This window comes from Onthophagus taurus, chromosome 2, assembly GCF_036711975.1.
Source record: "Onthophagus taurus isolate NC chromosome 2, IU_Otau_3.0, whole genome shotgun sequence".
Lineage (NCBI taxonomy): Eukaryota > Metazoa > Arthropoda > Insecta > Coleoptera > Scarabaeidae > Onthophagus > Onthophagus taurus.
Window position 1 is genome coordinate 2,706,607 of NC_091967.1, and position 26,636 is coordinate 2,733,242.

At 32.4% G+C, this 26,636-nt stretch overlaps 4 protein-coding genes across 9 annotated transcripts in view; 1 reads left to right on the forward strand and 3 right to left on the reverse strand.

Moving 5' to 3' along the window:
* The window catches only part of LOC111419203 (sidekick cell adhesion molecule), a 61,234-nt gene extending 46,357 nt beyond the window's left edge, over window positions 1–14,877 (reverse strand). For 4 of the 5 annotated variants that reach the window (XM_023051985.2, XM_071193878.1, XM_023051984.2 and 1 more), the window contains exons 1-2: window positions 14,659–14,877; window positions 14,416–14,545 (exon numbers count right to left, since the gene is read on the reverse strand). In XM_023051985.2, coding sequence (XP_022907753.1) covers window positions 14,416–14,527 — 112 coding nt within the window. In that variant the 5' untranslated portion in view covers window positions 14,528–14,545; window positions 14,659–14,877. Of the gene's footprint in view, window positions 1–14,415; window positions 14,546–14,650 lie in introns of all 5 variants that reach the window. The other variant, XM_071193877.1, reaches the window with a different exon arrangement.
* A 223-nt stretch (window positions 14,878–15,100) lies between these two features.
* LOC111419216 (sideroflexin-1-like) lies at window positions 15,101–17,176 on the reverse strand. Its single transcript, XM_023051997.2, has 6 exons — window positions 17,023–17,176; window positions 16,681–16,959; window positions 16,355–16,627; window positions 16,194–16,269; window positions 15,542–15,758; window positions 15,101–15,489 (listed from the first exon to the last, which is right to left on the reverse strand). Exons 2-6 carry the CDS (start codon window positions 16,854–16,856, stop codon window positions 15,239–15,241), a joined length of 993 nt encoding a protein of 330 aa, XP_022907765.1. The 5' UTR covers window positions 16,857–16,959; window positions 17,023–17,176; the 3' UTR covers window positions 15,101–15,238.
* A 1,992-nt stretch (window positions 17,177–19,168) lies between these two features.
* Window positions 19,169–23,510, reverse strand: LOC111419202 (ADP-ribosylation factor 1). Of its 2 annotated transcripts, none has more exons than XM_071201628.1 (4): window positions 23,422–23,510; window positions 22,844–23,012; window positions 22,673–22,782; window positions 19,169–20,262 (listed from the first exon to the last, which is right to left on the reverse strand). In XM_071201628.1, exons 2-4 carry the CDS (start codon window positions 22,989–22,991, stop codon window positions 19,972–19,974), a joined length of 549 nt encoding a protein of 182 aa, XP_071057729.1. In that variant the 5' UTR covers window positions 22,992–23,012; window positions 23,422–23,510; the 3' UTR covers window positions 19,169–19,971. The 2 variants fall into 2 exon arrangements, with proteins under 2 accessions (XP_071057729.1, XP_022907749.1); XM_023051981.2 differs by lacking the exon at window positions 23,422–23,510 and adding an exon at window positions 23,218–23,306.
* Window positions 23,509–25,186, forward strand: LOC111419201 (tRNA (cytosine(72)-C(5))-methyltransferase NSUN6). Its single transcript, XM_023051980.2, has 6 exons — window positions 23,509–23,589; window positions 23,654–23,797; window positions 23,898–24,235; window positions 24,292–24,499; window positions 24,546–24,851; window positions 24,905–25,186. The coding sequence occupies exons 1-6, from the start codon at window positions 23,509–23,511 to the stop codon at window positions 25,172–25,174; spliced, it is 1,347 nt and encodes a 448-aa protein (XP_022907748.2). The 3' UTR covers window positions 25,175–25,186.
* The last annotated feature ends 1,450 nt before the right edge of the window (window positions 25,187–26,636 follow it).

Genomic DNA, 26,636 nt, shown 5'->3' on the forward strand with positions numbered 1-26,636 from the left:
ATTCTAGAAATTTCTAATTTCGTACTTGCGCCATCTATTATTGGCTAGCTGATTCAAATGACAAATTTGTTCCAGTTTTAGTTGGTTAAATTGCTGTACAGGGTGTCCCGTTAAGCGTACGGAGCGGCTGTATCTCTAGAACGTTAAGGCCTAGAGGTTTGGGAAAAAACTCCTTGTAAGCAAAGTGACCAAGAGAAATAGCTGGAAATTATTTTGAAGTTCGTAATTCGACCGCTAGGGGGCGTAACTGCCATTGAGAAACATAAAGTTCCCGCTATCTCAGAAACTTAGACGATGAGCTATAACTTTGACAACATCATTTAATAGCTTGGATAATACCGCAGCGCTTTTGTTTTGCGATATTTCTCATATTTGTCATAATAAGGGAGGGGGAGGCCAATGCGTTTTCATATGTTTACATTTTAATATCTCCTAGACCATTCAACCGATTTGAATGTTTTCGGTGTTGTTTGAAAGAGCATTTTATGCTCTTTTTAAAGATATTTTCAGTAAGACCGTTTGCTTTAAAACAAATGAGCTAGAGGGCGTTATCTGCAGCGATTACATATTTTTGTGATTTTTGAAGAAAAGTTAAATGGAACGATACTATTTACTTCACAGACCCTTAGTCACCTTAAAATTTGCTAAATTTTAGTGAAAACCGCATCTCGATATCGCCACCCGTTCTCGAATTATAGAAGAAAATGTTAAAAACTCGAGTGCCATCAATCGGATCCAGTTACCTCATCGACAAAAACAAATCACATAACCATGGTAACTGTAAACATGTCATTTACTAACGCAGAAGCGTATGATAGAGGGTATGATGATTTATTTTCAATGTTTTGAATACGATGCAACTGCATGGCAAAAATGTGCAATGCAATTACGACAAAGAAAGACATTTTTCTCTAGAAATGTTTTTAAAATTGACTTAGCGATTACGGAAAACTGGCAACGTGTAGCCCATTCAGACATCTCTATGAATTCGTAAATCACATTGGCCCGAACTCCGAAAACAGTTGTCCACAAGATTTCTCAAGAGAATAATATCTCCACCACGTTGTTTTACATCAGGCCTTAACAGATACCGATTATGATAACAGACTGAACTATTACCATTGACTTTTAAATATGATTTGGGCAAATCCAAACCTTTTATCACAAATGCTATGGATGCATGAAGCATCTGTCCACAAGCTGATGTAAACTTGCATAATATGCATTCTTGGTTCGAGCAAAACCCACATTGCTTTCACCCCTTTATCTATTGGGTAGACTAAACGACCTGACTTTTCAAGAAAAACCAATAACCAGGGAAAATATGACAAAACACTAAACACCAGTAGAAACCTGTCCAGGGCCGAGACTTAAGCAGCGCTTTTTTTTCGTCGAAACTAGATTAAATAAATGCATCGAGGTTTCTGGAAGGCATTTCGCACATTAGTGAGTTATTTTTGCCAAAAATTTAAGTTATTTTAAGTGTTTTGGTTTATTTTGTTTTATTATCATTGTTGATGTTTCATTGATCCGTTAGCTTTTCAACACGCCTCAAAAGTAGTTTTGAAGCAGTTCTAAGCTTGGATAAAGTGTCAAGGAAGGTTCTAGATAATAAAATTTTTGTTCTCTCTTATTTGTTTCCTAAGGCAACTTGATCCGATTAAGATATACGAATTTTTAACATTTTCTTTTATAATTCGAGAATGGATGAAGATATCGAGATGCGGTTTTCACTAATATTTAGCAAATTTTATGGTGATTAATGGTCTGTGAAGTAAATAGTACCGTTCCATTTAACTTTTTTTCAAAAATCACAAAAATATGTAACCGCTGCAGATAACGACCTCTAGCTTATTTGTTTTAAACCAAGCGGTCTTACTGAAAATATCTTTTAAAAGAGTATGAAATGCTCTTTCAAACAAGACCAAAAATATTCAAATCGGTTGAATGGTCTAGGAGATACTAAAATGTAAACATTTGAAAACGCATTGGCCTCCCCCTCCCTTATTATGACAGATATGAGAAATATCGCAAAACAAAAGCGATGCGGTATTATCCAAGCTACTAAATGATGTTGTCAAAGTTATAGCTCATCGTCTAACTTTCTGACATAGCGGGAATTTTATGTTTCTCTATGGCAGTTACGCTCCCTAGCGGTCGAATTACGAACTTCAAAATAATTTCCAGGTATTTCTCTTGCCCACTTTGCTTAAAAGGATTTTTTTCCCAAACCTCTAACCGTTGTTGAGATCAGCCGCTCCGTACGCTTAACGGGACAGCCTGTATATGTTTATTGAACTAAAACTAGAACTAACACTAGACCTAGAACTAGAAAGTTTCGTGTAGTGTTAGATCAGTCAAAATATTCAATAACTTTACGTTAAAATACAAGTAAAACTAGAACTAACACTAGACCTAGAACTAGAATCATTCGGGTTTAGCCGTCTTGAGAGACGTGCGGCTAAATCCGAATGTTTCTAATTCTAGGTTTAGTGTTAGTTCTAGTTTTCCACTAGCACTATTACTAGAACTAACACAAGACCTAGAACTACAATCATTCGGGTTTAGCCGAATGAGTTAGTTCTAGTTTTACTTGTATTTCAGCGTATTTTATTGTATATTTTTATTGAACTAACACTAATCCTAGAACTAACACTAGCATTTGTCAATTAAAATTTATTAAAAATAGCAAATTATATTTTAAAACCAATTAATTTATGGTGTTAAAAACTCGTGTATTAATAATTTTATCATAAACCGCAACACATTACAAACATTAATATTGTGGGAGGTATTATCGAGCTTGAATTGAAATGTAGATGGTGCGAATGAAATTGATATTTAATCGAAATGTTTATAATACATTAGGGCGAATTAAAACCGGTTTCACGGTTGAAATGGTGGTTATGGGGTTGAAAATGGAAAATCGACGCAAAAATTAACCGATTTTAATCAACCGGTACCGGTTAAAACGAATAAACGAACGTGATGTGGTGGTTTTAATTGAACAATATCATCCGCTTTAATCCTATGAGATTTTTTAAACGAATTTTGAGCAACCGAACACAAAGGGATCCAAAATGTTCTTTAAATCAATTGTGCTAATTGAACGAAATTCGCTTTTTAGTCATTCTAGTTCATGTTTTGGGTAATCTGTTTAAAAATCGTGTTAAAAATTAATGTGTTAAAGAAAATGTATTAAAATATCTGAATGTGCCAAGGATAAATTGGAGTTATTTTTGTAATTAAGGTATTGAAGTATACAGTGTGTATCAAAAAAAAATTTATTACAAACAATAAACACGTGTTTCAAATAATTTAAAACAGGAAATGAACATGCGTTACAAAAAAGATTATTATTCAAACGTTGTAGTTTTAACACGTTTCTTGATTATAAATTCGCTTTTTTCTTTTGGACGAGGATTTAATTTTCATTGAAAACGTTTCGATTTTTTAAAGCTTTATTTACAACGAAAAACGTTAGCGACGCGACGTGAAGCAATTTCCTGAGACAGTTTAGAAAGAAAACGAGGACCCTTTATACTTCCGCTTGGGGCATCGATTATTCAATATATTATACGGGGACGGTCGTTTATCTTGTGCACTTGTTGAAGCTACACTCCAACCCCTAAAGTTTTCCGTCTCCCTCCGTCCCTCTACAACACAGAAAATCCACCCCGAACTCAACTTTTACATTTAAAAAAGTTTTCAATTCAAAATTATCTTGAAATATAATAAAAATCTTGTTATCATGTAAATATTCGGGGTTCAACAAGTATTAAAAGTGAACCAACTCAAGTGTTGTAAAAAAATTCTGCTTATCTTGAAATGTCAAACTTTGTCGCGACTTCAGTTCTCTTTGACCTTGAAAAATAAGTTTCAATGACCTTTCTTGCCTCTATACTCTAGGTACTAAATTGAAAAATTATTGTTCGCAGACGATTTTTTCCATCATTTTTTTTTTTGTTATTTACTCATTTATGCAGGCAGTCCATTACGTAATTACGTAATGGCAGCAATTCAGTGTTTATATGCAATTATATTGTAGTTTTTGCCGCAATACCATATGACATAGTTCACGTATAATTTAAAATTTGGAATATACAGGGTGTCTCACGTAACTGGTTCGTTAGAACTTTTTCAGGTTCCACTATTCGTAGAGATTTGAAATTTTGGTAGCATGGGTTGTTCATTCGGAACTTTCGATCTAAAATATTTTCAAGATGGCCGCCACTTCTGGTCTACCGGAAGTAGACCATAACTTCGTTATTTCACTATAGTTTTTATTGCACCTTTTAATTGTACGTAAAAAATATGTTGACTTTCATAAAAGTTTTTGGTACCTAGCGTTTTTCGTTTACGGGTTATTTTGATTTTAAGGTTTTTTTGGCAAATTTCACCATGCTCTTTAAAACCCTATATCCCAGCCAACGTTCATTCAAAAAAGCTCTAAATTGGCACGATTACTCTTCAGATGCTCTCAAATAGATTGTCATATATTGTGTTAGAGTATCTTATACAGGATGGTCAAAAATTGAATTACCGTTTCTCCATATTCAATGGGGAGAAAGTCGAAAATTTTAAATGGAACGCCCCATATTTTATTAGCCTACACGAAAGGGAATTTAATTCTCTACAATTTATCTATAAACATTCCTATATCTATTTATTGTAGTTTCTCTCATATTCGTAATTTTATCAAAACATGCAAGAAATGCAGGAAACGGTTTGTATTTTTATTAGAAGGCCATGACATTTTGACAGTTTTTTGTTTAATTTATTTCTATTACTATTTGTACTATTAATAATAATAATAATAAACAATATCTATTGGTTCACATAATAACAGTAAGTACAGGGTGTCCCAATTTCGATGTCCGCATAGGCTATCTCCGAAACTAAAAGAGATAGAAAAAAAGTAGCTTACATGTCATGATCTCGTTTTTCGAGAAAATGCTAATGTCGAAAACTCCGAACAGCTTTATGTTCAGTTTTATGTTTTTAGACGTATTAATGTCTATCATATAACCTCTAAAAACACAGACAGTTACCAGGCGTGGTAAATAGTGTGACGTAGAGTGCAGGCAACCAACCCGTAGTCGACTACAAAAATACAATGGATGTAGCAGTCCTGTTAGATTCTACTGTCCTTGCTACAAACTTTGGCAATAATTGGAAACAATGCTTTCCCTCATGGTATGGTTATCACCATAACAACATTATGTTTTAAATACATACAATAGTTTTAGAAAGAACGAAAGAACAAAAAAAATTGATACATTATTTATATTCCATGATAGTAGTGGTTATCACCATAGCAACATTAACTTTTAAATACATACATTAGTTTTAGATAGAACAAAATGAATTTTTGTTAATTATTCAATAACTATAAGAAATATATCCCACAAACTATATATATTTGTTATCAGAAGAAAATAACAAATTATTTTAAGTCATAGCCAACTATGGTTTCCATTTAAAAAAATAAAGTTACGTCTAAAATCTCGAAAATAAATGATGGGAAAAAAATTCTACCTACGCCACTGAATTCTTCGTAAAAAGTTGCCCATATAATGTTTTATTTATAATACTCTATCTTTGATAATAAGTGAGATATTCGCGATTGTCGTTTTCGCAAAATTTTCAGTTTTTGCCGATAGGGCGAAAACAAAAGACGATAGCTGTTCGGAGTTTTCGGCATTAGCATTTTCTCGAAAAACGAGATCATGACATTTAAGCTACTTTTTTTCTATCTCTTTTAGTTTCGGAGATAGCCTATGCGGACATCGAAATTGGGACACCCTGTACATTGGAAACATACAAATTAATTAGAAACAATGAACCAAAGAGAAATGAGTCAGTTTGGCTAACACCAATCAATGGTGTAAGCCTACTGTTTTTCATCAATCCTCAAATTAAATTACATACTACTAGTAGAAATTAAACTAAACGACACAATACGATGTACGTCGCAGAATCAAAAGAAAAGAAAAAGAGAGAAAAAAGAGAACAAAACCAAAATGAAATGAGTTGAGAAAAAAAAAAAATATAATGTATAACTAAAATAAAAGTAAAACAAATTCCTTACATATAATATAAATTAACTACGATTGATAATCTTTTAGTTTACTAGCTTTTACTTACCAAAAATAACAAATAGAAGATCAAATAAATGAAACTATTAAAACAAAAAGTTAATGACAAAAATTAGATTTGAATAAAAATATAAATTTATAAGATAAATTTGTTATTAAATTGAATTTGGAAATGCAATAAAATACATACAATAAAATATTTATTTCGTTGTCTTCATCACTAGTGACCGGAAATATGCGATGTTTTTTGGTCTCGATATATCCAGAACTAAGAAATTCTTTATCAATTTTTTGAAATTTTTCCTTGTGATGGGCGTTAGGTTCGTTAGGCATCTCTCATTAAGTGTTCAGCACGTCCTGTCCAAAAGTTTATTACATTCGCCATCAATACAAAATTTTAAATATCGGCGTTGGAATAATTTAGCATGATGTTTAATGACTTACACCCGTCGTCAAATGACAACAATAATACAAACACCAAAAACTGTCAAAATTCCATAGCTTTCTAATAAAAAACCTGCATTTCGTGCATGTTTTAATAAATTTCGCAAAATGAGGCAAACTACAATAAATAGGTATGGGAATGTTTATAGATAATTTGTAGAGAATTAAATTCTCTTTCTGATAGGCTAAAAAAATATGGGGCATTAAAATTAAAATTTTCGACTTTCTCACCATTGAATATGGAGAAACAGTAATTCAATTTTTGACCACCCTGTATAAGATACTCCGATACAACAAATGACAATCTATTTGACAATATCTAAAGAGTAATCGTGCCAACGTAGATCTTTTTTGAATGAACGTTGGCTGAGGTATGGAGTTTTAAAGAGCATGTTGAAATTTCTCAAAAAAAAGCTTAAAACCAAAATAACTGGTAGACCGGAAGTGGCGGCCATCTTGAAAATATTTTAGATCGAAAGTTCCGAATGAACAACCCATGCTACCAAAATTTCAAATCTCTACGAATAGTGGAACCTGAAAAAGTTCTAACGAACCAGTTACGTGAGACACCCTGTATACTAAATTTTGATTTCAAATTTCCATTTCCAACCCTCGCTGTAATATAGCATTAAATAAACTACTTTACGAAATTTATATTTATCTTACAAGTTTATAAAACTGCTAAATATTAACATAACAGAACAAAATCAAAATTTAAGAAATCAGCATTAATCAGAAATCAGAATTAGCCGTCTTGAGAGACATGCGGCTAAGTCCGAATGTTTCTAATTCTAGGTCTAGTGTTAGTTCTAGTTTTGCACTATTACTAGAACTAACACAAGACCTAGAACTAGAATCATTCGGGTTTAGACGCGTGTCTCTTTAGACAGCTGATAAGTCAGGGTTGTCATAAGGACATCACTTTTTTCCATGCAAAAGTTTCCTTTTGCAAAACTACCCATTCATATATTGCGAGTTATATGAAATTCCTGGTAAATGAGAATAACCTACAATTTAAAAATTTTGTAAAAGTCGAACAATAAATATAAATTTTATGAAAGTGTTTCGCTTTTAAATGGGTATACCCAGCAAGTTTTTTTTTAGTTTTCTCTTTACAGACATTTTAATCTATTACGAATCTTTTGACTCAAACAAATTTTTTGGTCTCATTGAAAGACAAACATTTACGGTTTTTAATTAATAATTACCGCATTTACAGACACACAAGGTATGTGTGTATTACAAAACAAATAAAACGTGACGATCGTCGCAAAGATCTATTTGTGTAACTCTTGAATGATTCACCAACGACTTCTCTTCTAGGCGTTTTCCATCTCTTCCCTTCGCTTTTAAAGAGATCTTATAGAGTTTACTACTTAACTCAATGTTTATTGGAGTACTTTCTCCAAAGTCGCGTTGAAGGTTCTTATTACGAATGCAAACCACCTAGATATTCTTTATTGTTTAGACATTGTTGCAAAATATTAATTGGGTTTAGTCACAATATTCATGATGACATGAATATTTTTTTATAGTTAGGAATTTATTTTTCTCTTCTACTTAGTACTATTCTATTCGTAATTCGCTGTGACACGACATGTTTCCGGTTTGTAACCACGTGAGAAAGAGTTAGAGTGAGATAGAGAATCAGGAACGGGTAATTTCTAAGTACAAGTTACGTGTTGCTTAGAGGTGATGTGTTTTTGACCTTGAAAAGGTCACTCAACTAAAAATATATTGTAGTTTAGTTTGATTTATAAAAGAAATGTTTTCAAATCGTTCAAATATTATTAGAATTTCAAATTTCCGTCCCATAAAATTTTTCTTTCCACACATAAATTTTCAATTCACTTGAGAGTTTAAGAACTGTTCGTTTTTACATTTTTCCAAGTTCATTTTATTTTATTTTTGGTACGGAAAAGGGATGTCAGTACCTAATGGCCTATTATTTGGTAAAGTTACCCTTTCTAACGTAGAGTTGGAAAAGAAGGTGGATTTTCCCTGAGGGATATCTGGAAAAACTCGCCCAAATCCGGATTTTAGGTGGGTTGAAATTTCTGCTTAAAGAATTTTAAAAGTATCTGGTTTTTTGATCTCCACACTTATAGAGTTTACTATTATTTATAAAAGAGAGGAAAAAAAGAAACTCGCGTGGAATTTTAAATAACTCGATTTTTTTTCTTATAGACAATTTCATATAAATATTTAACTACCGGTCGTTTCGAAAGATCCAGACTTAATTTACTCGAATCCATTCCGAAAACGCAACAATTACACACTCACAAACTTCAGTGTGTTTGGCTTTAAAACCCGTAAATATTTAAAATCTAAAGACGAAATTGCTTTCAACGTTTCACCGGGTGCATTTAAACTGTTACAAAACTTAAAAAAAATCAATTTACAAATATTCTTTCGTGCCAATTTGTCATTTTTAAATCACTTAAATCCTTCTAGGCATTTCTAAAATTAAGATTGAAATATGGTTTGTTATAGTCAGAGTACGGCACACGAGAAATGAAGTAGTGTGGTCACATCACCGACGGCGACGACGAACGAGTGTAGTGACCTTTGTTGACCATGTGCGGCCTTCATAAGTCAAGAAGTAGCGAAGACTTCATTTTAAAAACGTCGATTGAAACGAAAAACGTTTTTAGTATTAATTTCAAAACTGTATTGACACACACGCACAAAAATGAGTATAACAACACACGATGATGAAACGTTTCATAATAAACAATTAAAACCTGTAGATAAGATAAATATCGTGAATGTGTGATTAAACTCGCGTGTTTCACCCTATTTTTTTGTTCTCTCTGTCTACCGATTGAAAAACCCGATACAAAAGTACTTTTTAGGTTTCACAACAATTCTTAACCCCAGAATATATGGTTAAGTTCTTTTGTATGTCTTCTGAAAATGGATATTGAACCCAATAATATCAATTACATTTTTTTTTTATTATTTTTTTCATGTTGTTAACCTAATTTATATGAAATATATTTGAATTGAGGTCTATTAAGGTATCATTGTTTCAATTCTGCATAGAATAAACCGTTCTTATGAATATTTATGTATTAAAAATTAGATTTATCTGTCAAATAAATTTAACAAGAGGATGGTGAAAGTGGCCCTTAAAGAAATAAATATACCGTTATAATAAAGATGAGTGGGACTAATAACTATGTGAATGACTAATAACAGTGAATCATCTGATGGTTCTTCAATACGATTTACTAACAGAAAGTTTCGCTTAAGAAAACGTTTATGCTTTTCTTTGGATTCTTCTGATTGTAACAAAAATTTGTTTGTTGCACATAAGTCTATTAATCGGTATCCCCTATCATTCTATCTTCTCATACAGTTTCGCATTCAGCTATTTACTTCTGCCTGTTTTTGCGTTTAACTCTCCTAAGACTATTAATTCTTTGCCATCGCCCAATCTGATTATAGTAGATAAAAGATTTCTTTTTCTGCAGCCTTTGCAGAATACAGTCTACTGCTTTCATCAATCAAAATCCAGCTAACAATCCTCCATCACAGTTTTAACAGTTCAAGGCTGATTTTTGACGTTTCTAGCGCTTTAACATTTTACGATGAGCAGATCGCTGACAAGCTGCCTCAACCTTCTTTATCCGAACTAGCGACCGTCATCGCTTCTCTCTCTGCTACTTAATCCTCATTTTGTTCCACAATGGCGAAGTCTTGTACACTTGCAAAAAATATTATTTTAAGGACACTTATCAGCTGTAAGAAAACATTAATAATAGAATTCCTTATAATAATTTATTCACTTCTTTACATGTTTTATGAGGATTCATATTTAATGATGGAGGGGATCACGGAACACCTAATTGCGAGAGTGAAGGAAATATACATGGAGACTATGGCTAGGATAAAAGTGGGAGATAAGCTGAGCCACGTGTTCTGGACGACGAAGGGACTGAGGCAGGGATGTCCGCTGAGCCCAAGTCTGTTTGCACTGTATACGGCGGACCTGGAGGATAGATTGGGGAAGGGGCAAATGGGAGGGTTGGTGGTGGGAGGTAGAAAGGTGCATATGTTAGCATACGCGGATGACATCGTGGTCATGGCGAGAGAAGCGGCGGAGATGAAAGATATAATAAAGACATTGGAAAGATATTTTAGGGGGAAGGGGCTGGAAGTGAATGTGGGGAAGACAAGGATGATGAAGTTTTGTAAGGGTGGGAGAAAAAGAACAGAAAACTGGAGATGGGAGGGAAAAGAGATCGAGGAGGTTAGGGAGTATACTTACTTGGGGTATGTGTTCAGGGAGGGGTCGCATGTGATAGCTATGGCAAAAAAGGCGAATAAGGTGATGGGACAAGTATGGGGTTGGGGGAAGAGAGTCTTTGGAAGGAATGTGGCAGCGAGGAAGATTATGTTTGAAGGCCTGGTTAGCAGTGTGATGATGTATGGAGCAGAGGTATGGGGATGGAGAGAGCAGGCAATGCTGGAGGACGTGCAAGCTAGATACTGGGGATGGGTGCTTGGGGTGGCGAGAGAAACACCGGGGTATATAGTGAGGGAAGAGGTAAAGGTGGATAAGGTCAGAGTGGAGGTGGGCAGGAGAGCAGTGAAATATGAAGAAAGAATAGAAGGGAGGCCAAACTGCGGGATCTTGGGGGAGTGTTGGAGGGAAAGATCAGATATGGGAAAAGAGACAGAGACAACTATTATAGACGGGCGGGCTACTCGGTAACTGAGATAAATAGTAGACGAAGGGTGGGTAGGGAGATGTGGAGGGAGTTGAGAGATAGGGACCGAGATGTGCAGAGACAGGAAAGAAGGACACAAATAAAAAAGTGGAGGTATAACGAAAGGTACAAGGACATAATAACAGAGGGGCTGCCTAGATACTTGTTATTGGAAGGAGATGAGGAAGGGAAGAAGTTGGTGGCTAGATTCCGTTGTGGAAATGAGGAGAGAGCTAACAGATACTGGATGGCCGATGAGGAGAGGTGGTGTAGGCTATGCAGGGAGGAATGGGAAACGTTGGAACATATGTTGAATGGGTGCAGTGAGTTGAGGGAGGAGAGGGGAAACGATGGATGAGAATGGTTGTGGGGGTAAGGAGACAAAGGGAAGGATGAGGGGATGATTGGGCCGAGGAGCCGAGGGTATGGAAATGGAGGAAGAGGGTAGAGGGTGAAAATAATATACTAATAATATATATTAGAATGTATTAAGGGGATAAAAATTGTAAATATTAAAAACAATAAATGCTTATTATTATTATTATTTAATGATCTTGAAATTGTTGGGTCTTGATATCTTACATTTTTAACCTTATAATCGTCGTTTTTTCACCACGAAGCAAAAATCAATTTTTCCGCATTAAATTTGCAGTTTTTAATTGATTTTTTAAGTTGATGATGACAAAGAAAATGTAATACCGGATGTTCTATCGGAGCATATAATTTCTCAAGAGGCCGTTCGGTTCCGAGAGACCCCTCTTTTTCTTTGCGGTGACGTAAGAGGCGCGGTTCTTGCAAGACCAACAAAGAAAACGCAACGACGACGTCGAGGATCAGATCGGGTTGGCGGCGCGGTGGAATGTGGTGAGGTTATGTGTCGCAGCTCTCTTCTAGCAATCGGCCGCAACGTTGGAAAACCATCTTAATCGTTCTATCTCACTTTCTCAGCCCAAAAATCCTATTTATCTATTTCTTAAATAGATAAATTATGCGATTTTTAATTGCTCTTTTAATTCCCAGTCGGATCGATGGATATTAATTGGAGATAACTTCGGGAAACTAAAATTCATTAACAAATTGATACACTAAATAGTGGTTGGAACAACGGTTCGCATTCAAATCTAAAACGTTATTTTACCGAGGGGTTTAATTAAATTGATTTTAGGGGTAACGAGAACGGGATAGAGGTGCGGGGAGGGCCACAAACAATTTGAGATTATTTTAAGTTGATTGGATTAAAACCGGGGTTTAACTTTAAAATGCAAGATGTACGGCTTTTTTTAAAGGTAATTAATTAAAAACATTATCGATTTTAATCACGTGTTGTTTTGAAAGATTTTTATGTTAAGATAAGATTATGGAACATTGTGGGTTAATACCTCAATCTAAACGATTTAAAGACCATCTGTTGGTGGCACTCCTCACCAAATTAACTACCTCTTTACACATGCTAGAGATAAGTTGGAAATCATAAGTGTAAGAATGGTAAAACTAAGAACTTCATAACTAACATGTCACAAGGAAACTAGTCCAGAGAAACTAGACGGATGGATAAAGGGTAACGTAATAAAACATAAATAGCAGTTCTTGTCTGCTATACAGGGATGCAGAAGTTGCAACTCCTACTACCATTCTAGTAATATTTTGCAAAAATTACTTTTGCATTCATTTTTCTTGATTAATATTTGATGCTCACACTGTTCTAGATCTTGTAATTTTCTGTACAAGTTACTACCACCATCTGTGTTGTATATTTTAATCGATACTTTTTGGTAACCCTCCAAAATCATATTTAACAACTTATTCAACATTTGTGCACGGGAATTTCTTCTCTTGCCCTTTTTTTAAATATATCTCACAGTAGGAGCAAAACTTATTACGAATTCTCACGGACAATGGTTTCTTTGTTCAAACTCCTATAATACACGCTACTCCTGTTCGAGTGGTAGTTGCTGTAATAAGACAGCAAGACCGGGAGAGAAGGCATTGAAATATGGAGGCATTTATTGAAAAATGTTTATTAAAACTATAAAAACAATTTTTGTCCTTATTGAGACAAACATTGACATTGCATTTTTCTCAAAAATAAAGGACTTGTAATGCAGGTTTCAGGTCTCTTTTGGGTTGCATCCAAATTTGTTTCTTTGATGAAAGATATTTAAAAAATTGGTAAGATTGATCAATTTGAATCATTTTTGAATTTTGTTACATCTTATGGAAGGTTCTTACCTTTTGCGTCTACCAAGGTGGTGAGTAAGATCGTACTCGTCTGGAATTACACTCACTATTACTTTATTTTTTTTTAATTACTCACTCTTATTACTACGAATTGTGCCAGATATGACACAAGTCTTAAAACTACATCTATCTTTAGGGATATCAAGAACAAGAACCTTACGCACGTTATTTCCACATTAACAAACACCTAAATAAGGAATGTAAGGAGAAAACATTAATTTTTGTCCATTACGTTGCAATCTATGCGCTCCAGCTAAGCAAAATGATTCTCTTAAGACTAAACGTAAAATATTACCTGTATACTTCAAAAAAACGAATACAAAGTTACATATTTTTCGTAAATAAAAAGTGACAGGTGTCACTATGCAAAAAAATGTCAATAGATGGCGCTAATTTCACAATTGACATAAGCTCATTCTTTTCTTTTATCTATTTCTAATAATATTATTACAAATATTTACAATTAAAAGATAAGATTATTGTGATTCATACAATTAAACTTGTTATTCAACACACATATATGCGATATAACTCATAAAAGTTATTTGAAAAATATTTCTATTAAAACCACTTCCGTAACGAATTATTTACAGTGGAAAAGTCAATTAAAATTTTAAAAAACCTGTTGCTTTCAACATAAAAATTAAAAGTGTATTTTTAAAATCCGTTTACGCACTTTTATTTATATTAAAATTTCTTTTAAGTTTTAAAAACTTTTGAAGAGGTCTAAAAGGTTATAAACCTTTTCTTTAATAGAACAAAATTTCTCGAAACTTATCTAAATTAACGATTTAGATAAACTTAAAGTGACCCAAAAGGCTTTATGAAAAAGAACTTTGTTAAAACAATGAGTTCATTATTAAAAAAAAATATGTTGGTATCATTGAAGTAATGAAAAAGTATCAAAGTAGTCTGTTTACCTGCTGAACAGGTCGCCATGACGACCACGGAAACCACAAGAATCCCTATGACAAGATTTCGTTCCTTTTCCTCCATTTTCGAACGCGATTTCACCAAAAATCTTTTACACATAGTTATTTAATAATAACCCTACAAAAAAATCGTATCAAAACCAACTTAATCACATTTTCAAAGCAAAAACTAAAATTATAACAGAAAAGTGATTGTCTCCCAACGGAAACACTTCTTACATACACACACACCTGTGGCTTTTTAGTTGTTTCGACACGAAACTCGTTTAAAACTTAAAAACACCCGTTTATACGACCGCCGAAATATCACCAGCATTTTTTTCTTAAATTTTATATTAATTTTAAGTTGTTGAAAACTTTTCGCGTTCGCATTGCATCGTTTTTAAAATGCGAACGCGACCGTTCTTAGGTTAAAAGATAACCGATGTTTCCGACAACGCAGTTGGAATTCAACTGAAGTCTACCTGTTTCTTGTTTGTATTGTGGCCGTTACCGTATTAATACGCATGCGCGAAGCTAAGGTAAGAAATTTTAAACTTATCATTTGTAGCGCCATCTATTTGAAAAATAATAAATTTTAATTTGTACAAATTGTACAGGAAACTAACTAAAATTAAAATTAACCTATTTTAAAACAATTACTTTTTATTCTTGTAATTAAAATAAACTATAATGGATTTTTATGATATTTTTATTGTTTACTTTTAGAGGTCAAAAACTTGTATTAATAAAGGTATAATGGTTTAAACATCACTTGTCGTTTTCCTTTTAAAAAAAGTGGTGCGAAAAGCAAACCAAATTTTTTCTCACATTATTGTTGGTCCATAGGTAAATCTCTTTCATATTCAAGCCTAGATGGATGAAATTTCATAGCGCAATAGGCATCATCTTCAACGTCGGCGACCCACATCACACCTCGATTTTCAAAGAGACCTTTCATCAGTGGCGTCAGAAACGTTATGCAAAAAGCAACCATGAGAAGATGAGCCGGAAAATTTAACCAAGGATAACGACAAAACGTTCCTGTACGTTCTAAATGGTTACATAATAGAGGAGTAAGGACTAAAAAAAATTATTGAAGGTTATAGGGTTAGATTTGGGTAATTTAGTTTACGTAAAGGCGGTGCTGCCATCATAATTCTACATAAAATATCATCGCCAACTGCTTTACGAGCAGCGCTTGTTGACCACCCCATTGGTATTCCGCGTGTATCAACCAATGGTACACCTCCATTTAAGTCGCAACTTCTTAAAAGTGGTACCCTTACACAATCTGCTAATGCTACCGCTACAAACGGTACACTTCTCCAGTAAAGTTTATCATACATTTTCTGAATTAAAAAAGAATTTGTCGTCAAATTGAACTATAATATCGGGAATTTCATATAACTCGCAATATATGAATACAGTAACCAGAGTTACAAAACTACTGAGCACTTCTCACATAAAATGCAACATAGCTTAATGGTACAGGCATCGGGTAGTTTTGCAAAGGAAAAATTTTGCTTGGAAAAAGATGACGTCCTTATGACAACTCTGAGTTTTCGGCCGTCTTAAGAGACGCATGGCTAAACCTGAATTATTCTAGTTCTAGCTTTAGTTCTAGTGATAGTGCAAAACTAGAACTAACACTAAACCTAAAACTAGAAAGTTTCGGGTTTAGCCATGCGTCTAAATTATTGTATATTTTTATTGAGCTATAACGACATGTTGTATTTTATGTGGGACAAAGTAGGTCATAAAATAAGAAATTCTTTTTGTTTTACTTTGCAAACAGTTCCTAAACCGATTGCTGCTGCTACAGCTACGATTGTTGCTGCTCCACAAGCTTTATAAAGTGACCTAAAAGAAAACATTAAAAAAAGTGCGGTTAGATTTGAAAATAACTTGTGTCAAATTACTATAAATTTAAATTTTGAAAACTTACTCATCCGATATTTCTTGTTTTCTCGTTCGATTACAAGAAATAACGAAAGCATTAAATCCTTGATTAACGGTTTGTAAAGCCCCAATGGCGATCATATTTTTATAATAAGCCAACATACCACCCACTAAAAGCGAATTAAATATAATTCTAGTTGCCCTACGTGCCGGATATTCAACCAATTCCCCTGTGTCCGGATGATAACACGCATCCACCAAAAACTTTGCATTCCACAGTTCCACTTTCGTCGGACATGGTGGTTCCAACTTTTTTATTCTGACAAAAGAAGTTTTAGTTTTACTTTGACCGTTTCTTATTGATTAACTTACAGATATAAATCAACAATTTCTTTACAACATTCCAAAAAATTGTGCGATGCGAAAGCGAACAGAGGATTATTCAAAAAAAAATATTCCTTAACTCTGCCCCAATATGTTGTTTCGTCGAATTGGGGTTGACGTATATCGACTTCTTTCGTGGGACACTTTTTCGAAAAGATACACATATTAGTTACTTTTTTTTGCAAATCGTTTTTTTCACTTAAAATTTAGTTTTATTTATATGCATATGACAAGTGATTTTAAACTGTCATTTTCAAAACCAACCAACTACGATTTTAAAAATATTATTAAAAGCTGATTTATAACAAATTAATTTTGCCGTCTTCGTACATTTTACGTTAATGCTCTAACTCCATCTTCACACCGTCTCGAACAGATAACGCCACTGATGTAAATTTTAAAATTTTCTTACCTCTTATACCATTGCGCACAAAATTTAGATGTATGTGTATTTGGTATTGTGACAAGTGATTTTTAAACTGACGTTTCTTTAAAGATAACCGACTACGATTTAAATAATTAATTTTGAATCGAATTAATCATGGATATGTACATTTTAATAATCTTAATCCAAAAACAAAATAAACTAACAGAATATGTACAGGATGGTTCAAATTCGATGTCCGAATAGGCTAACTCGGAAACTATAAGAGTTAGAAAAAAAGTAGCTTCCATGTCATGATCTCGTTTTTCGAGAAACTGCTAATGCCGAAAACCTCATAGCGCTATCGTCTTTTGTTTTTCCCCTAGAGGCCAAAATTGAAAATATCGTAAAACCAGCAAGTGCAATTATCTTCGTTATTATTCTAGGTGGAGTATTATAACTAAGACATTATATGGACACTTTTTTACAGAGAATTTGATGATGTAGACAAAAAAATTTTTTCGGTTTTAGATTTTGAGATATCATGACAATTTTCATTTTTTTAAATGGAAACAACCACTGATTATTCGTTTATTAAATTCTTTATTTTTTTCTGATTACAAAAATATGGGGTTAGATAGGTCTATTTCTGATTGTTTTAGAATAAAGCTAAAAATACACTTTTTTTATAAAATTTCCATCTAGTGTCGTCGACGAAATTAAATTTACAGTTTCCTGTAAATTACGGTATTATAACTAAAAATTATTCTACTAAAAATTTATATAAAATTTACTTTATTTTCTAATATGTAACATTCTAATATGTTAAACTTTTCGTAATTTTCGTAATCCATCTTAAAAAACAGGATTTTTAAAGTGACACTTCAGAAAATTTTTGAATACAAATGTTGCTGTTTATTTGAATTTAAAAAAAAAAACATATGGCGCCATCTATCAATAATTTATTAAGCCATTTAAGAATAATATTAAATATTAATAAAAAATGTGAAATAATGCAATCTATTTCAACTTTTGCATAATTACATATATAAATTAAATAGTTCAACAAATATATTTGTTTCAAATATCAGAAATATGTTTTTTTTTTCATTTTTAATTATAGTACCGTAATTTACAGGAAACTGTAAATTTAATTTTTTGGAAGACACTAAAAGAAAAGTAAATTTTTAGCTTTATTCTAAAACAATAAGAAATAGACCTTTCGAACCCTATATTTTTGTAATCAGAAAAAAATAACGAATTTAATAAGCGAATAATCAGTGGTTGTTTCCATTTAAAAAAACGAACATTGTGATATCTCAAAATCTAAAACCAAAAAAATTTTTTTGACTACGTCATCAAATTCTCTGTAAAAAAGTGTCCATATAATGTCTTAGTTATAATACTCCAGCTATAATAATAACCAAGATAATTGCGCTTGCTGGTTTTACGATATTTTCAATTTTAGCCTCTAGCGGAAAAACAAAAGACGATAGCGCTATGAGGTTTTCGGCATTAGCAGTTTCTCGAAAAACGAGATCATGACATGTAAGCTACTTTTTTTCTAACTCTTATAGTTTCCGAGTTAGCCTATTCGGACATCGAATTTGAACCACCTGTACATGGAATATCAAAACAATGGAACAAGCTGGAAAAATTTAAGAACAGAGGAAGATATCATGGGGGTTATGAGATGATAGAGTGTGCAGTCTAGATCAATCCATGGAAAGTGTTAGTTCTAGTTTTACTTCAATTGAAAATATACAATAACCTGACGCTGAAATACAAGTAAAACTAGTACACTAGACAACAAAGTAGCGCTGAATAGTAAATAAAATTAGAACTAACACTAAACCTAGAAACATTAGCCGTCTTAAGATAAGCACGGCTAAACCCGAATGTATCTAGTATTACTGCTAATCATAAATATTTAAAATCTAAAATAAAATATTGATGTATCAATTTGAAAATAAATGATTTGGGTGCCATCTATTGGCTTATTAAAGCAACTAGAAATACCTTTTGAATCGAATAGATGGCGTATAACGATTTGTTAAAAATATCAATGTGGCTTAAAAGATTATTACTCAGAATTGTAAATAATAATAGAGATTTAATTTAATAGGATAAATTTATTTTTGATAATACAAGTTGACAATGAGGAATGTTTTTTTTTTTTCAAATTTCGTTTAACAGACTCCGAAGAAAAAGCCAATTTGTCACGGTTTCTTAATTTTTATGGATCAATGTTTTCCTTTTAGCGAACAGTTTTTTCATAAAAAAAAAGAAAAAAAATCATATTGAGACGGAATTAAGTTAAGTTTAAACCTAAAAAACGTTTTGCGAGCGATAAAAAAATTCTATTATAAACTATTTTTTATATTATGTATGTTTTATAATTTATTTATTTTTTATTAAATAATTTTTTTTTGACATGACAACCGTTAAAAAATAAACTTCCCATACGATTTCTTTTTAATTTACTATTTTTATTTATTTAAATTTAAATGAAGAAAAGCGGAATAAATAAAAATTGTCCAATATACTTTATTATTTTTTTTTTTGTAATCAAACTTTTTTTTTCTCATTCAGCAATTAAACTAAAAAAACACTTTTTCGTATTTTCAGACACGACAAGAAAAAAAAACAGAAGAAATCTCGACGGATAATAATAATAATATTAATAATTAAACACACTGACAAGAAACAAGAGTTCACCTAACATCCTTATTTTTCTATATTTTTCCAGCATCCAGTTTTTTTTGCATTCCTTTTCATATTTTTTTATTAAATCCTTTTTATACGACGAAAATCATAATAATTATAATATTAATAGTAAATAATCGCATTTTTTTGTTGTTGCTTTTGTTGGTTGTAGTAGTTATTTTTAAATTTTCTTTTAAAACACTGCACTTTTAACGGTTGGCGTTCTTTAGCTGATTGGATAACCAATCGAGACCTTCATAAAGCCCATCTCCACTTGTCGCGCAGGTAGCCTGAATATACCAGTTTCGGTTTCTCAACGAATGTAAACCGAGCTTATCTGTGATTTCCGCTGCGTTCATCGCATTCGGCAAATCTTGTTTATTCGCGAAAATCAAAAGCACCGCATCCCTGAGCTCATCTTCTGCCAACATTCGCATTAATTCATCTTTTGCTTCACCAATACGCTCCCTATCATTGCTGTCTACTACAAATATTAGGCCCTAAACAAAAATTAAAATAATTAATTATTCATAAAGTTCCTTGAAAAATGTTTCATATCATGACTCATTGTTTACGTGATTAATACGGAAAACTGATTACATTGTATCGAGGTTATTTTGAATTTTTTGGTGACAAATCATCGTTTTTTATTTCATCCTTTTCTAAAAAAAAACTTAAGTACCTCTACTTAGATAAAATCTTTATCTTATCGCAATAAAATCTAATTACATTTATTATAGCAATAAAGTTATTAAGGTTCACTTTGTAATTGTAAAGATTTTAGTGTTAGATTAAATAAATTCTAATTATAACTAATGGTTAGAAACAAATTTTTTAATCCTATCTAATATTTAATTATAATGAAGTATATTTGGAGATACGAAAGTGAAGAGAATAGTTTTTTATATGATTGCAGAAGAATCTGATACCATTAGCGAAAATTAAGGTTGATATTATGCTTAGTTGGTGCACTTTGGCAGCCTGAAAGCGGTAACCAACCCAAATAGGAAGCAGGGTCAGGATTTGAGGGAGGTCAGGACTAAACATCTTCTTCTTTTGGTAACAATTCGTTTCATACATTTGCTATCATCTTGGATTTTTGCCAACTTCGTACCCCCAGCCATGTTTTTACATCTGCCTCCACAGCATCCATCTTTTTCTTGGCATTTGGTTATTTATCATTCAAGTAATTCCATCCTCCAGCCCTGCCTTCTACTGTTCAAGTCATACACAAGCCTCCAATGAATTGGTCATTGGTGCTTTTGTTAGTCTAATTGAATTTGGCAGGAATCTATTCAATTAAATGTCTCTATTCCAATTCCAAGTCTTGTTTCGTGTTTAACAGACGTGTTTAATTTCTTCTTGATCGCTTATTATTTGCCCCAATTCGTTTCAGCACATAGTAATGTTTGCTTTGTATAACTGCCTCAGTTCTTAATAGGGCTGGAACACTTAAGGAGATCCAGGACGAAACGATGTAGTATAGGATTGGACTTAAAACAATTATTTTCAAATCATCACTCAGAAACCAACGCGGAGGATGAGACAATAAGAAAAATTTCTGTCACACTCTACAACACGCCAATAAGGAATCTCAATGCTAAAATAGAAAAATGACCTACATACCAAATGTAATAACAATGGTGTAAGCATAGTCAACTTTGCCATCTCTAGAGGAATAATTGTTGCATCAAACTAATACCCTAGAAAACACATTCATACCAGAAAAAAGAGGTGCATCAAACAAATTAAATATGATTCTGACTCAATCTGGTTGGCATCCCTAAGATATACTTGGAGAGACTAAAAGACAAGGAAACATGATTACAATATCAACTATCACTAAAAGAAGAGCTCAACACTGCGTCAACTATACACTCTAGGAGCAAATATCTGAGAAGTATTTAACTGCTGTAATAGCATCAGCTGATTTAACAGAAAGGTACAAATAAAGAGAATGTGGAATTTTTATGACCAAACATGTTCCAAACAATTCAATGTGATTTACAACCAACCTAAATACCAGCAATTGAGAAGGCCAAATGATGGAGCACCTCAAGCAAACTCATTACCTCAAATGACTTCCAACCACCACTCTGAAACTGAATTGATGCAATGTTTAGCTCTATCTTGTAAATACCCCATTTGTAGTATTGTTTGAAAGATCCTCTAATATAACAATCTGCTCCCCCTCAATTTTCTAAGTAAATATTCCAAAACAACTAAAACCATCAAGTCTGTAGACTGAACCTAAATGTTTAAGCTGAATTTCCATTGGGATTAACAAACAAAAGTAAAAAGTGGAATAATTTCTATTATACAAACTGATTTTTTTCTGTATTTTGAAAATGTAGACTATTTGTAAGACTTTTCTCAAAATATAGTATCATAGGCACATTTTTTAAACATAGTAAGGCAAAAGACTTCCATTTCAATGAATGATTAACAATTTTTAATTCTTGTAATGACCCCCCAAGTGCTTCATGTAGGAGCACAAGATAAACAGAAAGTATTCAACCATGGTTGTCCATGTATCAACAATCATTAAAAATTGTGAAATTGAATTTTAAAAGCAAGAATTAAAACATGGATAAAAATAAAACTTACAACCAAAAATCTAAAAGGGACAATACCATAAAAAATATAGCTTAATATAAGTGGTTGTGATTAGATCGACATAATTAAAAGATGATGTCATCATTGGATTTCAATGTGGCATATATTTTAATTATCTATATCACAATAGGAAGTTACTCATATCAAGAATATTATTATAACATCTTATATAAAATTACCCACATTGTTTTGAGGTTATCTTTGAATCATTTTATTAATACCAATATAGTTAGAATATGTTCAAATTGGATGAAATAACACAATTTTGGCAACTAAATTAATTGCAATATTTACCTGTGTATTTTGAAAATAATGTCTCCACAAAGGTCTGATTTTGTCTTGACCACCAACATCCCACACGGTGAAGCTAATGTTTTTATATTCTACAGTTTCAACGTTGAATCCTAATATAAAAAAAAATTTCATCATATTTTTGTCAATAAATAACCTATATTTGTTACATACCGATGGTTGGAATTGTTGTAACGATTTCTCCTAATTTAAGTTTGTATAAAATTGTGGTTTTACCGGCCGCATCTAAACCTACCATTAATATTCGCATCTCCTTTTTGCCAAAGAGACCCTTAAAAAGGTTAGCGAACATATTCCCCATGACTGTGCCGTTTAATTTAACCTAAAATAAAAATAATCATTAAAAATCGTTCCCAATACGTTCTAAACGTGGAAAAAACAAAGCCCCTTAAAACCAACTTGACGAGTTGTCACAAGTTACAACGCATTTATTGATGTTAAACCGCCCCAAAAAAAAATACGACTAAAAGACCCAAACGTTATTGAAACCATCTATTATTAGTTAAATTTTTAATCTAATAACTTACTTCTTTATACAAAAACACGGATACACCTTAAAAACACCCAAAACCATTCACTACAGGTTCTCGCGAAAAGCTCGTCTAATGTCAAAATGGCGGTCGAATGAAATGAAACGCCACGTCTCGGCGACGAACACTTGCGATTGGTCGAATCTGTACCACGTGACCCGATTTTAGTTGGTTAACAGTAATTTTTGGTGTTAAACTTACCGTACCGCGTCACTAAAAATTGCTAATATTTCTCGCTTTTCAACAAAAACCGATTTAAATTTGTTGTCCACACTAGTTTATTACAAGATGGAATATCCAAATACCCCCTTTAAAAGCGACTTTAACACTGAAATACTAACGAAAACGCACTGCGATGACGCTTGTCAAGTAAAAACTTGGGGAATTCCTATTCGGTTCAGTTGGTTGCACTTAATTTTCCTTTCGATTTTAGGAGGTTGATTCAAATTCTGATGAGTTGGAGGGTTTGTTGAAATGGTTGTGTTCAACACCGAATATTACTTCTTTAAGGGTTAATACGCTTACTAACGACGTTGAGGATGTTTTAAATTTAATTAAAGCATATTTGAATGATAATGTAAGTATAAACAAAGAAATATTAATCTAATTTAATTTCAATGAAAATTCATAGATGGCGAAAACAACAAATTTGAAATTTTAATTAATATAATTTTTAGAATATCAAAGTAGAAATTCATCCAATTTTAAAAGAAGTAATAATTATTCATAATATCCCCATAGAACGCTTAGATTTAAATAAAGAAAAACAAGAAGTTATTATCGATGTTCATTGTGGTGCTTCAGTTTTAAGAGGGGCCCATATTTTCGCTCCTGGGGTAATTGGAATGCAAAAAGGGGCGCAATTAAACGATAAAGTTAGTGTTTACGTGGATGTTAATAAAAAGTGTAAAAAAGGATTTTGTGATATTTTTAATTTAGGTCGAAAAGTGTTTGTTGGAAATGGTGTTGTTAAAATGACACGAAAGGAGTTATTTTGTGATAATAATTCTTTAAAGTAAATTAAATTAACTTAAATAATTAAATGAAAAGACTTACAAAAATGTATTTTAGGGGAATTGCAATTGAAATGTTGGCTACTATTTCAGGTTGTCCAACTTTAAATATAAACAATTTACCAACCGGTTCATGTATTTTACAAAATTTGCCATCGATAATTTGCGTTTATTTACTTGCGCCTAAACCAAACGAGGTTATTTTAGATATGTGTGCAGCTCCCGGGCATAAAACAACACATATAGCAGCTTTAATGGAAAATAAAGTAATTTTTTTAGTTGGATATTCTTTAATTAAAATTGGAATTTTAGGGAATTTTAGTTGCTTTGGATAAGATTCAACCGAAAATTAATAAACTCGAACGAATTCGTGATGAATTTAAAGCGAATTTTAAAGCATTTCGTGCCGATTCAACAAAAATCTTATTAAAAATCGAAAACAACATGCATTCTTCAAATAATGTTTTAAATGGACCTCCTTTTTTAATGGAAAGTTTCGACAGAATCTTATTAGACGCTCCTTGCAGCGCTTTGGGGAAACGACCTCAATTTTTAAACGATTCTACAGAAAAAATTATTCGCAGTTTTGTTCCTTTGCAAAGAAAACTATTTGAAAATGTAAAATAAAAGTTTGACATAAAATCCCAAAATAATTTTGTCTTAATTTTTAGGCGGTTGCATTGTTAAAACCCCACGGAACACTCGTTTATAGTACTTGTACGATCACTTTGGGTGAAAATGAAGGTGTAGTTGCTTGGGCTCTGAAGAAATTCAAGAATTTGAAGCTTATTGAACCCCCGTCCGAATTGAAATTGGGGTCAAAAGGATGGAAAGGAACTGATTTAAGCGATAAGCATTTGAGTTACGTGCAACGATTTGATCATTTAAGTGTAGATGTAGACTCTGTCGGTTTTTTTGTTGCTTGTTTTAATAAAAGTTAACAATAAAATAGATTTTTTGTAAATAAATAAAATAATTAGTGTTAAGCCCGCCATCTAATAGATAGAAACTAAACTACCGTTGTATAAATAATTGTAAGTGGAAAACTTCCATATACAAATTAATTAAAATGGGTTAAAATATTTTAGATTAAAAGAGATATCTAATTTTATCTACGTACATACATAGATATAATTCTAAAAATAATCAAAACGTGTTATAAATTTAATTGTTAAGCACATAGATGGAGCTAGTACAAATGTCACATTTTTTAAACGTCAAAAAGAAACTTATTTTCTTAAAACATTTCTTCATAAAAGAAGTGTTAAATTCTTGATTTCAACGTAAATAAAGTAATATTAATAATGCCTTGTGGTGATCCAAAAGCTCGCGATCGTTCCGTTCGAAAACCAGTTGTAGATTTTCATATAAACGAAACAACTTTAACCGAAACGAATAAACCAGTTGATTTTTCTTTTCATGCTTTAACGGATTTAACACCTATCGGTATTGAACAAGCTCGATCAACAAGACTTGGGGAACCACCCGAAAGACATCACGAAAGTCGAAAATTCTTAACGAAAGGAATATGGTTAAATAACAATAAATTATCAAACTTGGCTGGTTTGGATGTGTTTCTTGCAAATATTATTGATAGACCAGATCTTTTAACATACATTGATTTCTCGTTTAATCGAATCAACAAAATCGACGATATCATAACGAGTTTTAAAAACTTGGCTGTTTTGTATTTTCACGGGAATGAACTTTCAAACGATTACGAGCTAATTAAATTGTATAAATTAAAAAAATTACGGAATATAACTTTTCATGGAAATCCAGTGAGTGAATCGCCGTTTTACCGGAAAATCGTTTTACTTTGTATGCCGAATATCGTGCATTTGGATCATTGCGCAGTGTTAAAAAGCGAGAAATTGCAACCTCCTCATCCAGATGCTTTAGAAATGTTGAGGAAATATCAACAAGGTGATGGCAAAAAGAAATTTACCGGTAGAACTATTCGAATTGAAGATTTAAATGCGGTGCCGCCAAAAAAAGATGGCGATAAACAAGAAGAAAAACATGAAATAAAAGGTGAACCAGCACATGATGTAAAAGGAGAAAACCAACACAAAGAAAAACCGGGAAAAGTTGCCCCACATAAAGAACCTAAAAAGGGTCCAGTTATTGTTACTGTACCTGGAATTACAAAGGAAGCATTTAAAAAACGACTGGGTGCTTGCAGATGTTGTCAATAAAAGGAAATTATTTCTAATAAAGTTAAATTTCTAGTCGAAATTATTTTTTAATGAACATGTAAACATAATTATTTTTGAAATAATTAAACGTATATCTTTTGCTTTTATTGGTATTTTTATTCTCTACCTGTCACGTTTCGGATATCTACGCCGAATCTAGCTAGAAATGGCTATTTGTTAGTTTTTAAATATTATTGAATTATGA